This window comes from Monosiga brevicollis, genomic scaffold (assembly GCF_000002865.3).
Source record: "Monosiga brevicollis MX1 MONBRscaffold_2 genomic scaffold, whole genome shotgun sequence".
Classification (NCBI taxonomy): domain Eukaryota; class Choanoflagellata; order Craspedida; family Salpingoecidae; genus Monosiga; species Monosiga brevicollis.
This window is the reverse complement of record NW_001865039.1, coordinates 3,524,336-3,537,941: the sequence shown is the minus strand read 5'-3', so window position 1 is coordinate 3,537,941 and position 13,606 is coordinate 3,524,336. Positions and strand designations below refer to the sequence as shown.

At 55.1% G+C, this 13,606-nt stretch overlaps 4 protein-coding genes across 4 annotated transcripts; all 4 read right to left on the bottom strand.

The window, feature by feature from the left end:
• Nucleotides 1-866: 866 nt before the first annotated feature.
• On the bottom strand, nt 867-2,349 carry MONBRDRAFT_22632 (uncharacterized protein; the record flags this gene model as incomplete). Its single annotated transcript, XM_001742426.1, has 4 exons — nt 867-1,007; nt 1,139-1,847; nt 2,005-2,129; nt 2,254-2,349. 4 exons carry the CDS (start codon nt 2,347-2,349, stop codon nt 867-869), a joined length of 1,071 nt encoding a protein of 356 aa, XP_001742478.1.
• Nucleotides 2,350-4,996: 2,647 nt separating this feature from the next.
• MONBRDRAFT_22631 (uncharacterized protein) lies at nt 4,997-7,325 on the bottom strand (the record flags this gene model as incomplete). Its single annotated transcript, XM_001742425.1, has 8 exons — nt 4,997-5,820; nt 5,939-5,977; nt 6,111-6,215; nt 6,349-6,418; nt 6,481-6,521; nt 6,697-6,771; nt 6,870-6,979; nt 7,099-7,325. The coding sequence occupies 8 exons, from the start codon at nt 7,323-7,325 to the stop codon at nt 4,997-4,999; spliced, it is 1,491 nt and encodes a 496-aa protein (XP_001742477.1).
• Nucleotides 7,326-8,500: 1,175 nt separating this feature from the next.
• MONBRDRAFT_22630 (uncharacterized protein) lies at nt 8,501-10,193 on the bottom strand (the record flags this gene model as incomplete). The annotated part of the gene is given in 8 exon segments (XM_001742424.1): nt 8,501-8,651; nt 8,671-8,796; nt 8,829-8,929; nt 9,034-9,198; nt 9,302-9,413; nt 9,489-9,632; nt 9,747-9,889; nt 10,005-10,193. The coding sequence occupies 8 exon segments, from the start codon at nt 10,191-10,193 to the stop codon at nt 8,501-8,503; spliced, it is 1,131 nt and encodes a 376-aa protein (XP_001742476.1).
• A 53-nt stretch (nt 10,194-10,246) lies between these two features.
• On the bottom strand, nt 10,247-13,362 carry MONBRDRAFT_31079 (uncharacterized protein). Its single transcript, XM_001742423.1, has 12 exons — nt 13,111-13,362; nt 12,908-13,019; nt 12,736-12,818; nt 12,469-12,534; nt 12,000-12,329; nt 11,763-11,910; nt 11,608-11,662; nt 11,411-11,512; nt 11,236-11,337; nt 10,887-11,105; nt 10,699-10,761; nt 10,247-10,623 (listed from the first exon to the last, which is right to left on the bottom strand). The coding sequence occupies exons 1-12, from the start codon at nt 13,313-13,315 to the stop codon at nt 10,516-10,518; spliced, it is 1,593 nt and encodes a 530-aa protein (XP_001742475.1). The 5' UTR covers nt 13,316-13,362; the 3' UTR covers nt 10,247-10,515.
• Between the last annotated feature and the right edge of the window lie 244 nt (nt 13,363-13,606).

Here is a 13,606-nt window from a genome sequence, read left to right as displayed (position 1 = left end):
AACTCTCTCAACTCTCTCAAACTCTCTCTCTCTTTCTCTCTCTCTCTCTTCTCTCTCTCTCTTTCTCTCTCTTTTTCTCTCTCTCACTGCAAGAAACATCAATAGCAACGACATGTAGGATTAGTGGCAACGCCGTTAGCGACCAACGCAAACTCAAACAACGACAGCATGAACCGCACAAGAAGGGGGCGGTGCCCAGCTTTCCTGCTCGGGGATGACTCGGTGATGCACGTCATTCTAGAGTGAGAGTTTGGTAAGGACATCAGGGAAAATGACTTGCGAGTTTGCTCTGGTGGTCGGTCTCCACGGCATGCCATCTTTTCCACGAATCCTGCTACGGTGTTCATCAGCCCCAACCACTTGCTGCCACCACCTGCGCACCCTACTGCACAGGCCCGCTCGAGACCGAACTGAGATGAATTTCTGTGATAAATTTGGGGGATAGCATAAAATCTGTTAAAGAAGAAGGAAAACCCAGCAAAGAATATGAGGAAAGCAGGAAAAGCGGCACGCCTTGAAAGGACCTACGCAAACAAAGTGGCACACGAAGCAGTAGAGACAAGAAGAAAAAAAGCAAGAACAAAAAAAAATCAAGGAAATCAAGGAAAAATGAACACATCTGATGTACACGGCGAAGCAGCGTCACAGTCGACAGGTGATATGGCGTGCTGGGGAAGAGACCAGGAAAAGACAGGTGGGTAGAAGCAGACAAGCAAGAAAGGGGGGGAGCAAGTGTCGATAATCAGGCATGATAATCAGGCGTGACGCTATGTTCTTAGACAGCTAACGAGAGAGGGGACACGATTTTGGGATAATCGAGCAAAGAAAACGTAACAAAACAGAATAGACGTAAACCAGCATGCCTCTCAGCTCAGTGGGGTAGGGGCCGCCATGGTGCCTGAGCCGTGTCCGTGCTTGGCCATGACAGGTGCATAAGCGCCTGCCGGATTGGTTGACATGGCTCGGGCCCGCGGTGACATGGGCGAAGCAGATGTCGCCTCTTTCTCCTGTGGTGTGTCACCAGCAAACGAAAGTGAATGAATATCAGAGGGAGAAAGACATGACAGGCCAAATGAAACAAAAGTGCATGGCACGGATGGCATAAACCAGGACGAGCAGAGGAGGAGTGGCCACGCACCGAGCGTTTGAGCATATTCAGCGTGTTCACAGAGACGGCACCCGAAGATTTTGTAATGTCGCGCGTCAGCCGGACGCGGATGCGGCTAAACCAGCCGATACGACGGCCGGCAAGGAGCTTGAGATAATTCTTCTTGGCTCGTGGCTCGTCTGGGAGTTCGGTTGCAGCCTTGATAACATCAGTGGGGACGCTACCGATTTCGTCGGCGTGCACAATCAGCATTTCAACGACGCCACAACATGAGGCATGAGTCTGAAGTTCAAGCTGAGAAGTGACGGCAGCCTGTTCGCGAGGCCGCAAGAGGTTGGGCGTTAGAATGGACGCCAACGCCGCTGGCTCCATCTGGTTCTCCGAATGCTCCGAGACAGCGTGCAGGAGCTTCATGAGGAGGACGAGCGTGTGAAGGTGCTCCTCCTCCAAGAGACAGCAGAGCATGAGGACGGCTCGGCGGCGGAGTTCGGGGTCCGAGAGTCGATATGCGCGGACAAAGCCGTTGAAGAAACCAAAGGTAAACAGGGGTTCCTTGAGTTCACGAAAAAAGGCCTTGAGTAAGGAGGCATAGTCATTGGCCTGGGCATCCGTGGGAAGGCGTTTGCCAGTGTCCAGGTCCTTGCGGATGGCGTTCATGCGTTGGGAGTTGCCGGGAATGCGGAAAAGACCAGTGGTGGCGAGATGCTTGCGCAACTCGGTGTTGATCTCAGCCATAAATCTGTGTCAGGGATTCGCCAGAAATCGAATGAATTAGCATGTCAGGGAAGGAGAAAGAAAACAGAACCAGGGGAAAAGACAAGCACCAAAGCCAGCACCACCAATATCAACAAGCTGCTCGAGCCGAGAAAGTTTGATGAGAGAAGTCATCAACCAACCTGGGGACTACGAGGCCGTCAATGTCGACACCGGATGAACTGGTGAGGTTGACGAGACGCGCCCCGAAAATGGTGTGGTTGTCGTCCTGTTCCATTTCAGCCTGCTTTGAACCCTTGCGGTGGGCCTATCGTCGAGGCAGGGCATTGCAAAAATTGACAAGGCACAAGGCAACGTGAGGCCCAAAAAAGACCCGACAAGAGACCGACGGGGGTAGAACGCGTGCACCCAGCAAAACGCGGTGGTCGCACCTTCTCTTCTGATTTTGACCGTGCAACATTGACGCCCATGTGCTTGAGCTGGTGGAAGATGGTGAGCTTTAGTCGATAATCTGCCAGATCCATCATGATGCTCTGCGACAGGCCAAAAGCCTGCTATCAAAGGGTATGCAAAGACTTCAGGTCGAAGAAATGGCAGGGGGGAGGCGAACGATGATCTCGCGCACCGCTCTCCCCAGAGATTTTTTTTAAAAAAAAAAAAAAAAAAGGTGGTGGCACTTGCACCAACAGCGCCAGAGCGCAATGGGGGACTCGAGGGAGGAGGACGGGGCCACTACTTGGCCACGATGGTCACCAAAGTATCAAAAAAAGAGAGAGAGGGAGGGAGAGAGCGAATGACAGTGGGGGCGATTTGTAATGAAGGATAGGGAAGCCAAAAAGGCAACCGATTGGCAGGGCAAGAAGAGACTAAACCAGGCAGATGCAGGCCAAGGAGGGGGAGCGGTCAGACGGCAGGACTAGATCGAAGCGGTGGCGAGCAAAAACAGCAAGCCCCGCAAACAGATGTACGGCAACTATCCAAGGGAAGGACGTATGTGGCAACGGCAGTGTCCACCAACGCCAATGTCCACGGCCAGATGGAACAAACGTACAACAACGGCCGGGCAAAGGAAGGAACGGCAACCAAGGAGGCCGCTGAGGAAGGGGAGAGAGAGAGGGAGAGAGAGAGAAGGGGGAACAGGACGACCGCAACAACAACAACTCGGACGGGAACAGAGCGCGCGAGTCCGAGTTGGCACGAAAAGGAAGACTGGGGGGCACCAAAAGACGACCCAACCGGCAAGTGGACGTCCGATCAGGAAGAGTAAGGATATGCCGAAGGAACTTGTGCACGGGCCAGAGAGAAGAGCGTGGTGGCACAGGGAAGAAGGTGGGGCGTAGTACGACAGCGGGGCGAAGCCAGGAGGAGGCAGCAGCTGTACCAGCCCGACAAACGCAAGGGGGGAAAAGGTAAAATGGCAGCCAATAACAAGGCAAAGGCAGAGAGACGGTTCAGAGAAGAGGGTTGAAGTTGGAGTGCCGAGCAGAGATACGGGTCTGGGTCGTCTTTGGGTGGGCAGATACACGTTGAATTGGGAAGGGAGTCAGAGATACGGCGTGGGCAGTGACTGTTTTGAGAGGTGGGAATGGAATGGAGGCTGCTTTGTGTGAGTCATCAAGAGAAGGGGGTGGAACGGATGAGTCAGAGAGGGATGGCGAGGTGGTGACTGACGGTCACTTTTTGCCTTGAATTCACGTGCACGGCAGAGACTGGACGTGTTGAGGGGCTGGGGTAAGAGAAAGGGGTGGAGTGACTTTATCACAAAGGATTCTTGTGTGTGGTTGTTGCGACCAGATGAAGCGAAGAGAGTTGCGTAAAGTTGGAATCAAAAAAAGGTTTTCCATAAGGCGAAACTAATGCGTTTCAGAGATGCAAACATCGGATTTTTGTAAGGAACGATCAAGACGCTTGTCTGGTTTAAATGAGTAAGGTCGACAAGGAATCAGGAAGAACACAAAAAAAAGAAAAACACATCAAGGCAGCAAACCGGCAAGGAATGGCAGCGCATGCGGCGGGTATTGGGCTCGTATGAAGAGGGATGGAGATGAAGAGGATGGAGATGGCAGAGGAGAAAGGAAGAAGGTAGCCACGGGGCACAATAGCGAGCGGTTGCCGTGCGGAGTATGACTCCTTTTGCCCATTGCAATCTGCTCTTGACTATTACGACGATGGGTGTCTGATTTTCCCCACCCTCTTGTGCTTGGCACACCAATTCCCAGGTCGCCCTACATGCACATCTGTTGTTGCAACTTGCACCGGTTGGATCACACACACACACACACACACACACACACACACACACACACACACACACACACACACACACACCGGACTTGGTGGCACCAAACCTCCCTTGGGTGGCCTTGGTGTAGACTGGACGCATACTCGCGACCACACCTTGATTCGTCAGGCCGCTCAAATTCTGCGACATGTGCCTGCAACCATCACCTGCACAAACGCCCCGTCATACACCCATGCACATGTACGGTGCGGTCAACCTCAAGCCTCGCCCTCGATCACTCAAATGTGAACATGCCATTGACAGCCATGAGCCATGACGGTGCACCTTCTACTTGGACACTTTGACCACCACTGCCCTGCCGTCATGGAGGTTTGTCCAATATACAGTGCAAGCTGAAGGAGGAGCACTTATGGAAACGGCAGGCATTCGAGCTGAGGGGGGACACTAAAGCCGAGACATCAAAAATCTGCTTAAAACTATAATCTGGATCCGTTAAGAAATTTAACGTCAGCCCAGACTGTGAAAAGATTACACTTTTGAATACAGATGGTATCGTCTGACATTCGAGTCACACACACACAAAAATAAAAGAGTGAATCAATTATGAGCAGCAGAGTAGGGGGAGGCAGCGTAAAAGGAGGCATGCACACCAACAACAGCAGCAGCAACAACAAAAACAACAATGGCTCGAGGCCGGAAAGCCGAGCCAACCAGATCAAACAGAGAAACCTTGAGTACATCAAGACGGAAATAATTACAAAGCCAGTCAAGTTACACGGCCAGCAGACCGTAAGAGTAAACATGCACAATGAACCCCGTGCACAAGCAGCCGTGCGTCACAGACGCCATCGCTCGCATCCACACGGGACGCGAACCTGAGACCTGAGCCCTAAATCCCCAAACCCATACGCGGCTGGGACAGAAGCGCCCGGTCATGATGGCGCCTCGGGTCCTGGACCCTCGGCATCGCTGGCTAGGGAGGCGGATCGCGGCCGGTTGCCTTCATCCATCTCATCTGAAAGCACACTCTGCAAAGACGAGCGTGACGAAAGCTGGACGGACGTGGGCAGAAAGGCCTCGGCGCGCCATGGCTGGGAAGCACGATTATAGTCCATGAGGGATCGACAGGGCCGTGCCGAGGCGAGAGCCAGAGCCGGCGCCGGCGCCGTGCTCGTAGCCGTGCTCGTGATGACACTCGGGGCTTCGTCATCTTCAGCCTCTAACATGTCCGATCCCAAGTCTCCACTCACGTCCGCCTCACGCTCCTCCGACTCTTCACCGGTTCGGTCACTCTCGTAAGCCCCATCAAAGAGCTCGGCCCGCCGTCCCAGGGGCCGGGCCGCGCGGAAAGCCGCAGCAGGTACTCCCAGCGCTGCCCGCTGGTTGGGCGTCAGCAACAGCGCCTCTGGCCCCGCCGGTGCATCAGGCGCGATCGTTCTCATTTGGGGGACAGCACTTGCCGCCAGGGTAGTGACCGGCACCATGGGTGTCATGGACAGCAGACCCGTGCCCGCGACATCTCGACACGGCGCATCCCCCAATTCGGCCGGAACTGCCTCCGCGCTCAGCGGCACGGGTATGTGGCTGACGTTTGGCATGGCCGCAGCGTCTGACGTCGGGCTATCCACGGCCAGAAACTGGGGCAGCCCCATGGGCGGGGGCCGTCCACCCTGGAACAGCGGTGATTGCGCCAAGAGCTGCTGCATGGGATCGAACGGTGCCAAGAAAGGCGACGCCTGGTGTTGACCTCGCGTGTCTATGCGGCGCCCAAAAGCAGGGTGTGAGCCATGTCTGTCGAGTCTCATGCGCCCAAATACTCCCGGGCTCTGACGCACACAACCACAACCACCAGACACACAGCTGAAGCATCATACCAGGGGTCGTGGCAACAGACACGGGTGATGAGGAACGTCCTAGGATCGTTTGATGTCACAATAGCGCAATGAGCGTGTGCACGAGTTTGCATGCATGGGTACAAACATCCACAGCCATTGTTTAGTTGCTGCGCCAAGCGGCTGCTTGCACTATGCTCACAGCCCCACCTACCAGGCTCCCAGCCGCTATCGGATACTTGCGAGTCGGAGAGCATGCCACTGTCGAGGTCATGTTGGCGTTTTCGTAGCGTGCTTGGAGAGCGCGGTACCGTTGGAGCTAGGTGAACAAGCACAGCACGGGCATGAATAACAACGGTAACCAGGCCGCCGTTTACAGCGCTAAGCGGTCTTGCGGGGTGCACAACAGGCACATACTGCGCAAGAGGCCTTGTTTCCAAGGCCGGGCGGACCTGGGAACAAGAGCAAGTGCATAAACATGAGCCTTGGCGCCTTGCCACCCAAATCGTGATGCACCGACGTCTACAAACACCGCTTATTGGCCTAAGCAGGCTATGCTTACGTCACAGAATCACGGGCTGAACGTGCAAGGGGGCTGGCTGAGCGCGGTACGGGGGACCCCCTGCTATGGTCCGAAAATTGAAAAAAAAAAAAAAAAAAAAAAAAAAAAGCCAAGAGAGCACAACAGAAATGAGTCATGCCAGCCCTACTGTAAACTTTATCCTCAACCTCAAGCGAGGGTTGGGCATGCGTCGTTGCGCACCTGGATTGTCGACGCGCCAGCGAGGGCATGGGGGTACTTGGTGCACCACCCGAGAGGACGGGCGAAGGCATGGGTGCGATGCTCGTGGGCTTGGCGCGTTTGGCAGGAGGACCTGGGCGTACCGTGCACAAATCAGCGACGAGATGGGCAACCATGCTCACCCCGACAATGCCCACCCAGGCCTTCGCTGCTGCAAAACCATGGACGTACCTGCATCCTGTTCGAGGTTGATGTGTGAGGCTCGACTACTAAGGACTGTGTCTTCGACTGTGTCGCGCTCGCGCTGGTATTCGGCATCCACAATTGTTCGGACGCTCATGCTAGAAGACGGATTCGAGGAAAGAGCCAGGAAGTGACAAACGATGTCAGCGATTCAACCCCATCGAGAGGCTCAACGGGAACCAGGTCTTGTTGGCACGCAACAGGAGGCGGATCAGACCTGCGCTTGAGCTGTTCCACGCGACCCCGATTAGGTGAGCCCTGAAGGCTTTGCCGGCGCTGGTTGGTGGCTTGTGAGATGCCCTCGAGCACCTGTTGGACGCACTCGATGTGCACGTGAGGCCAGCTAGATGCGCGGTCGCCACGCATGCGAAGGGGCATGCTGAAGAAAAGAAGAGTCAAGAGCAAGACAAAAGCAGACCTGATCAAAGTCTGGCTCCTCCTCATCTTCTGACTGGCTGTCGTCAAACCCACTCTTGCCCAATGGGCGGTCAGGCTCGGGGAGCGGGTGGGCCATGGCAGGCGGTCTGACTGCAGGGCAAAACTCTGCTCGGTGCAGACTACTGCAGCCTCTCGGGGTAGATGGGCACCCAGGCCTCAATGGTCGTGGCCGCTTTGAAACCTCACACCGTTGTAACGGGTGACATTAGATGGAGTGAATCCACAACGCCACTGTGCTCGTAGCACTCATCCTGGTTGGTCATCGACACCGCGCCCGGTTAGGTTTGGTTGCTTCCAGCGTAAACCCCCCCCGGTTTAGTTGCACGCGCTCACCTCATGGTGGTTATGCGGTATGGGCCCAAGCCAATCTCACGGCTTTTTGCGCTTTAGCACCGTGTGCGACGCAAAGGCCAAGGTGTCGTCAAACAACTAGGCCGGGGGGAGCACGTCCGCAGTGAGGAGCGAGCAACGCGAGAAGCGAACCCAGCAGATAGACTGATATGGGTGCTTTTGCAAGTCAGAATTTCAAGATGCCCTAGCCGATGGCTCACCTTGGGAAAACCCATACGCTTGCGCACAAGCCAGCGACACGCGGCCCAGCGGTTCAGGTGACGTATCTAAGGGACCCACGCCAGGTCGTCACTGACAACCGCTCAAACCTTCCACAGTCAAGCCCACCCCCCCTGGCCGCCATCAACCCCCTCTACCACCTCATGCCAGCTTCCCCAAGCCCCACCACACGACCAAGACCAGCAGAACCCAGCCAACCAACCGAGGTACCGTCGAGCCAAGTCAATCAAGATCACCCAGCCAGGAGGAGAACCAGCTCGTCACTGACTTCCTCTTGTACCAATAACAACAATAACAGTAACAGTCACACACACACACTGACAAGTCACAGTCAAGTCACTGACAGTCCACTGGTTCTCTCTATTTTTTATTTTTTTTTTCTTCTTCTCTTCTTCCTTTCCTGTTTTTGTCTTTGTGGGATCGGCTCTGTCTCTCTCTCTCTCTCTCTCGTCTCTCTCTCTCTCTCGCCTTCTCTTCCAAAGTTAACACTTGGGTGATGGCGGCATCGCATCGCACAACGGTCGTCGGGAATGGATTTGCAAGACAAGGCCCATCTGCCACATTCTTCCCCTGGCAGGCGGTCACCAAGATCGCTTTTCCACCAGTTACATTTAAGCAATGTAAGGCTCAGGCGTAAAAGAGGCTTGACGGTTACGAACATAGGGCCAGCCCGTCGTCTCGTTCCAAAACAGTTGGTCTAGCATCATGGGGCGGTAGGAATTGCCCACTTCCCCTTCATGCCACGCGTGGTACACCACCGCCCTATGCATCAATCACAAACCAGTCAGAGAGGTGCTGGCGACTAAGGCCAAGCGCATAAAAGTCACAACCGTAGGCACGTGGCTCCACAAAAAAGGGGGATGACGGGCAATTTGCAGGAAGGCACACCGACATCCAGGTTGCAAGCCTGCTTCAGAATGGGTCAGTGATTGCACGTACCAGTTGCCACCCACCGTACCAACTACAGAGCAGTGGCCGGGGCCACGAAACGACGCTGGTGACGAGCTGCTATCGCTGGCCAAAAAGGGATTATCAGTGGCCTATCGCCCGCTCACCCACCATACACAGGGTCCAGATGAGTCACCGGGCTGGATGCCGTCAGTGGCACGTGTCCAAGGCAGCAGAAATGAAAGGCCGGGCGGACCTTGGTGTAAGGGCCAGTCACTGTGTCCGCGCGCCCCACACCAAGCGCGTATTTGGGCGAGGTAAATCCATTGGCCGAATAGAAGATGTAGTATGTGCCATTCCTCAAAATGATCCAGGGTCCTTCCACCAAAGGACCCTCCCATGCTTGGTCATTCGTAATGGCCTGGACATGCAAACGCGATGCTTAACAACACGCAAACGCATGGGAGAGCGCAGGAGTGGTGGACGGCACCCCAGGCCCACGACTGACGCGCAACGCAACGCACCTGGTGGGCCTCGCCCACGAGCGTGGTTCCGTTGTTCGTGATCTGCTGCACAAAGATCGGGGTAGGTACCGGGGGGCTGGCACCATTGCCATCACGCTTCCAAACCAGATACCTGCCCACCAATGCCCACCAGCAGTGAGCGTTGCACCAGGAAAGCGGGGTAGGCCAGCTCGTGTGCAACACCTACTGGCGACCATCCGTGTCATTGAAGAAGGACACGTCGATGTTCCCCATGCCCGGCGTGTGGACAAGTGGATAGCCCAGATCCGTGTAAGGGCCCAGAGGGCTGGTGGCCGTAGCGACCCCCACGCTCAACGTTCCATCGGTATGCCTGCAACGGCTCAACGGCCACCATGAGGAAGCCGTGCTCGATCCTCACAATCAGACTGGGCTTTGTTGGTTAGAGGGTCAGATCCAGCCCCTCTCACCCATCGCAGTCACTCACCGCGCCGCAAAATAGCAGTTGTAGCGGTGTGGTGCCACCCGATGGATCTCGGGTGCCCAGTAATCCAACTTGGACCAACTCGGCTGCTGACCGGAAGGAAAAATGTAGCCGCGCTGCGTCCAGTTGACAAGATCCGAAGAGGTCTAAACCAAAGCATTCAGTTTTAACAGACCCGCTACGCCTGGTGTGGCACGCATCTACGCCCTGCAGGGGCTGCCCGCGATCCCGAGGCGACATCAGGGTCTACCGAGCACGCACCAGGATGGGAAAACTGTTATCATCGTCACCCGAGGTCGTCACGGCGTAGTAGAGACCATCCTCCAGGTACACCCCCGGATCGGGATGATTGCTATCAATAACCGGGTTCTGATACGTCTTCTCCGCTGCCCCGCTCGTCGCCACGAACAGCAGGGCAGCAACAACGGGCAGGGACCAAAACACAGCCATCGCACCGATCCTTTCAAGAAGAAGAAGAAGGAGGAGGAGAAGAAATTAACATTGGAGGTCGAAAAGAATCAATTGGAATTCGTTCAAATCATCACACAAAACACACAAAAAAATGAAAAACTTTGCATCACGACACGAGTCGCTGGGACAAACAGAACTCGCTCTCGCCTTGCAGAGGCGGTGCTGAGACATCTCAGACACGAAAAGATGGAGGCGACGTGGTTGGCCTCATACAGGAGAGGGTTGTGCGCTTGTGCACACAGCACCCTTTGACACACGCCTTGCGAGAGCGCCTCTCGTTTGGCCGAAGAGGACCACAAGCTTAGGCAAAGGCTTGATTCTGGTTTGGAATTGGTGGCAGCGGGCCTCGATAGGCGGCGCTTCCCTTGCCGTGGCGCTGGGCCGTATATTCCGCAGGTTGCTCGGGATCCTATCAGTTACGGCATGCTCGCGTTAGGCATCGAGGCTTCAGCACTTGGACAGGGCGCATCAGGGTCAGGCGTACCTCGTCTTCAAAGAGGACGTAGGACTGGACAGGCTGATAGAATTCAAGGTCCTTGTACAAATCCTAGGATCACATCCACCACAACATCCAAAATAGGTCAGAATGGCATGGCTCTGTCAAATCGGTACCGACAGCGCCGAGTGCTCGTGTAGAGAGAGCACTGGGACTGCAAGACACAGACTACTCACATGGAGAAAACGTGTGACAAGCTCAGCCAGGGCAAAGCAAATGGCCAGGCCCATGATGATGCCGGTCACGTAGCAGATGGTCTCGCCAAAGTTCTCACAGCCCAGCTTGACAACCGCCTGGTACCGCTCGTTCACGGTCTTGCAGCCCAGGAACATGGTGATGAAGCGATTCAGCTTATTTTCAAGCACATTGATTGACGCGTCGATGTCATGCACAACCTATTGCAACAATTTTTGTGCGCGGTCAGAATCCAGTGGCATGAGCAGATATTTGTGTGTGTGTGTGTGTGTGTGTGTGTGTGTGTGTGTGTGTGTGTGTGTGTGTGTGTGTGTTGGCCATAACACGCACCTCGCACAACTGCTGATTGCCGCCGCAGTTATCGCTACCCTTGATCTGTCCTTCAAGACTGGACCACTGCTCCTGAGCCGTTTGGATGACGTCTTGCAGATCCTGAAGCAGCATAGCAACAGTAAAATGACCACAACAGCAACTCAGGAGTGGGGTGGTCCAGCGCGACACTCACGTTGATTTCGTCATAGAAGGGGTTGTAGCAGTTGCGCACAGTGGCATTGGTGCCGCACGTGGTGAAGAAGCGAGCCACATCCTCGTTCTCCAATTTGCCAACCTATCAAAGCAAACGCACTGTCAGCCACCGCACGCTGGCACAACTGCGCTTGTCAGATGGCGCGAGGCCGATGCCAAACCGGCGGCGCCATCTACCTTGAGGAAGTTCTCAGTGGGCTCATAGCAAAAGTCGCTGGAAACAGTGGACAAACTGCAACATATTATGATCAGCGGGGTGGTGAGCAAGGCTTGCACCTACACGAGCGGTATATGCGGAGTCTGCCTGGCAGTGCCTTGGCATTTTGGCTTACAAGAGCACGGCAGCGGCGACGATCCACAGAACAAACAGGACAACAAGGGAGGTAATGGAGATGCAAGTAGAAAACACTTGACAGCAGGGGTTGTCCTTGGGACGGAAGGTGGTGGCCGGCGCAAAGGCGTTCCACATGGCGAGGGCCGCTGCAGGAGACACGGGAGCGTCGTGACCAATGGTCAGGCAGGCGCACATCAACAACACATGTTGGCTCGAGGCAAGGCAACACACGTACTGGCAACAAAAAGGAGGGCAAAGAAGAAGCCAAAAATGACGCGCCACCACTGTGAACGGTCACGATCGTAGCGAGTGACATCATGTACTCGCGAGCGGATGTCATCAAAATCTGGCTCTTGGATCTGGTCAATGGCATCGTTGATCTCATCCTCAACCTGTTGCATGAGTTGCTGCAACTCTTGAATATCTGGATCGGGGTAGAGGGTGCTGAGCTCAGTGAGGTTGTTGGTGACGTACTCGATCGTCAACACGAGGTCCTTGGATGCGTTGAGAGCCTCGCCGGGAAAGTTCAGAAAGAGGTCAACGGTTTCAGGAATGGCCTTGATGGCTGTGAGATTGCAAACACAATCCAGGCGTGTGACCAAAGTGAGTCAAAACGTGGACCAAAGCAGCTGATGAAAACTGTCCAACCCTTCAGGGTTAGGATTGAAAGGGGTGGCTGAAGCTGATGCTACAAGTTCACAAACCGTGGGATTGCTCGCGATCGCTGTGCAAAGACATGATGCACATGACCAGACATCCAGCAACCAGTCCTGCCAAAGGCGAATCAACACATCATCAGACGGGTGGCGGAACCGGCTGCTGTTGTGGTTGTCAGTGCCATGGTGGTGGTGGTGGTGGTGGGGCTTGCTGTTGCTTTTTCTGATCTCCCCTTCCTCTCTCCACTCTCTCATGCGACCTGGCCTGCCGTCATGCCTTGGGAGTCTGCCCTCCCGGCCGGCGCGAGACCGTACCAATGGCAGCAACAAAAAGGGAAAGGCGACAGCCGCGGTTGACATCTTGTCGCTGATTAATGTGGCATCCTTTGCAACAGCACCTGTGTTGTACGGGGGCGCAAGATTCTTGAGCTCGAGGCAGGGTCATGCGTATGCGTGTGCAACCTCCAGATCGTGTCTCGAAACTCACCGGCAACAGGCCCAGAAGAGAATACAAAAGCTGAACAGGACACCCACGATGGCAACGGGTGCGGCTCGATCCTTCAGCACCTTGATGGCGTAGTCAGTGCTGGCTTCAAAGTCTTTCAACGTATGGCAAGATTCGACGGCAATCAGTTCAGAACGCTGTGCGCAGCCTCAATCAAGCAGCCAAACAACCAAACAACAACGGACCTTCATGGCGATACTTTTTAATCGCTTTGCTCGGGCGATAGATGTAGTAGTCGCCCTCAAAGTCGTTGTCAACAGTCGTCGGATGGGAGCCAGCTGGGCAGGTAGGGTCGGTCGTCTGAGCATGGCTCGGAGCAACCAGAAGTGCTGCCCCAAGAAGAAGCGCCAGAACCAGCGCTGCGCGCCATCCCATGCCCGAGCCCCACATGCCGATGGCGTCGGAGAATTGGCAAAGATGAAGCTCGTGTCCAAACTAAGGGCGCCACCCGACGCAGCCAGCAACGATCGCTGTGAGCAAGCTTGTGCCTCAGAACCGAAACAAGCCCCAACAAAGAGAACATGAACAAAAAAAGGGGGGGGCAAGCTCCGCGTCATGTGTACGAGCACTCGGACTCTTCATCAGCCGTATCTCCGTCGACCTCCCTCTGCTGTGACCACGACCAAGCATACTCAAACCCCAGCCCCTAACCCCCCCCCCCCACCAACTCTCCAACATCAT

Bases quoted from the DNA above. Each gene is read 5' to 3' on its own strand.
- MONBRDRAFT_31079 (XM_001742423.1), bottom strand. From the start codon at position 13,315: ATGTGGGGCTCGGGCATGGGATGGCGCGCAGCGCTGGTTCTGGCGCTT. The intron at 13,020-13,110 runs GTCCGTTGTTGT...ATACGTTGAAAG, and splicing joins TAAAAAGTATCGCCATGAAG to ACTTTGAAGCCAGCACTGAC. The intron at 11,338-11,410 runs GTGAGTGTCGCG...ATGCTGCTTCAG, and splicing joins CCTTCTATGACGAAATCAAC to GATCTGCAAGACGTCATCCA.